Below are 2031 nucleotides of genomic sequence, written 5' to 3'. Positions count from 1 at the left end.
AGATTGCACTCAAATAAATCCTGCTGCTGCTGCTGCTGCTGCTGCAAACACATCTGCTGCTCTTGCTACTGCTGCTGCTCTTGCTGCTGCTGCTGCTGCTGCTGCTGCCAACACATCTGCTGCTCTTGCTGCTGCTGCTGCTGCTGCTGCTAACACATCTGCTGCTCTTGCTGCTGCTGCTGCTGCTGCTGCTGCTGCTGCAGGGAGTTCCCGTTGAGCTGCGTGATTCGGCTGTGGGATACATACATAGCGGAGCAGGCGGAGGGCTTCTCTGACTTTCACGTCTACGTCTGCGCAGGTGCTGCTGCTGCTGCTGCTGCTGCTGCTGCTGCTGCTGTTGGTGGTGCTGTTGCTGCTGCTGCTGCTGCTACTGATGCTGCTGCTGCTGCTTGGCGTGAAGGAGTTGCTGCAGCAGGTGGAGAAAGCAGAACGATTAACCTGCATTGCAAGCCGCCGTGCTGTTGCTGCTGCTGCTGCTGCTGCTGCTGACGCTGCTGCTGCTGATGCTGCTGCTGTTGCTGCTGCTGATGCTGCTGCTGCTGCTGCTGCTGCTGCTGCGGTTTTTATTTATGTTCAGTTTTTCTGGTTAACTGGTCGAGGCAGCTCAAGCAGATGGATTTCCAGCAGGTATGCATGAACTGCTGCTGCTGCTGCTGCTGCTGCTACTCTTACTGCTGCTGCTGCTGCTGCTGCTGCTGCTACTTTTACTGCTGCTACTGCTGCTGCCGCCGCTGCTGCTGCTAGCTCTTTTGGTGCTTGTTGCTGCACAGGATTTGTATTTCTCCTTCATGTTGCTGTTGCTGCTGCTGTTGCTGCTGCTGCTGCTGCTGCTGCTGTTGCTGCTGCTGCTGCTGCTGCTGCTGCAGATGATTTTGTTTATTCAGAATTTCCCGACGACAAGTTGGGGGTATCAGGAGATCGAGACACTCCTTGCTGAGGCGTACGTGCTGTTCTGCTGCTGTTGCTGCTGCTGTTGCTGCTGCTGTTGCTGCTGCTGCTGCAGTTGCTGCTGCTGTTGCTGCTGCTGCTGCAGTTGCTGCTGCTGCAGTTGCTGCTGCTTCAGTTGCTGCTGCTTCAGTTGCTGCTGCACTTGCTGCTATGCTATTCGTTTCTGCACGGGAGTTGTTTTTGTGGCCTTTGCTGCTGCTGCTGCTGCTGCTGCTGCTGTTGCTGCTGCTGTTGCTGCTGCTGCTGCTGCTGCAGGTTCGTGCTGAAGTCTCTCTACCACTCCGCACCCAAACATCTCAACTAAAGAACAGCCTCAGCACCCAGCAGCAAGTGAAGCAGCTTCAATAGCCCTTTGTCTGTCTCCGCATGCAGTGGGGACTGCTGCTGCAGCAAATGCTGCTGCTGCTGCAGGCGCTGCTCGAGCAGCAGCCGCTGCAGCAGCAGCAGCAGCAGCAGGAAGTGGCTGCTGTTGCTGTTGCTGCCGCAGCAACAGCAGCAGCAGCAGCAGCAGCAGCAGCAGCAGCAAGAAAGAAGGAAACAGTTTCATCCTGTTTAAACTCTATGCGCATATATAATGCACAGCAACAGCAGCAGCAGCAACAGCAGCAACAGCAGCAACCCCAGCTGCAGCAGCAGCAGTAGTAGCAGTAGCAGCAGTAGCAGCAACAGCAGCAACAGCAGCAGCAGCAGCAGCAGCAGCAGCAGCAGCAGCAGCGACAGCAATAGCGACCGCTGCTGCTGCCAGCTCCTGCCTATCTCATCTCCCCCTTCTTTAGCTTCACTCGTCTCAGGGTTTAGGGTTTAGGGTTTAGGGTTTACGCAGCTAATAAATAAATAAATAAATAAATAAATAAATAAATAAATAATAAAAAGTATACAAATAAATAAATAATAAAAAGTAAATAAATAAATAAATAAATAAATAATAAAAAGTTTATAAATAAATAAATAAATAATAAAAAGAAAGAAAAGCAAACAAAACACAAACGTCTCTCTCTTCGTCTCGCCCAAAGAAGACAACTAAATTATATATATATATATATATATATATATATATATATATATATATATATATATATATAT

The 2031-nt window shown here is 50.4% G+C and overlaps 2 protein-coding genes across 2 annotated transcripts in view; both read right to left on the bottom strand.

The window, feature by feature from the left end:
* Positions 1-9: 9 nt before the first annotated feature.
* EMH_0021950 (uncharacterized protein) lies at positions 10-444 on the bottom strand (the record flags this gene model as incomplete). The annotated part of the gene is made up of 1 exon (XM_013501863.1): positions 10-444. One exon carries the CDS (start codon positions 442-444, stop codon positions 10-12), a length of 435 nt encoding a protein of 144 aa, XP_013357317.1.
* A 296-nt stretch (positions 445-740) lies between these two features.
* The window catches only part of EMH_0021940 (uncharacterized protein), a gene marked incomplete at both ends in the record, with an annotated part of 2229 nt that continues 938 nt past the window's right edge, over positions 741-2031 (bottom strand). Inside the window, one exon of the mRNA XM_013501862.1 lies at positions 741-1219. Within this exon, the coding sequence (XP_013357316.1) occupies positions 741-1219 (479 nt within the window). The remainder of the gene's footprint in view (positions 1220-2031) is intronic.

This window comes from Eimeria mitis, genomic scaffold, assembly GCF_000499745.2.
Source record: "Eimeria mitis Houghton genomic scaffold, Emh_scaff776, whole genome shotgun sequence".
In the NCBI taxonomy this organism is placed as follows: domain Eukaryota; phylum Apicomplexa; class Conoidasida; order Eucoccidiorida; family Eimeriidae; genus Eimeria; species Eimeria mitis.
This window is presented reverse-complemented; position numbering and strand designations above follow the sequence as displayed.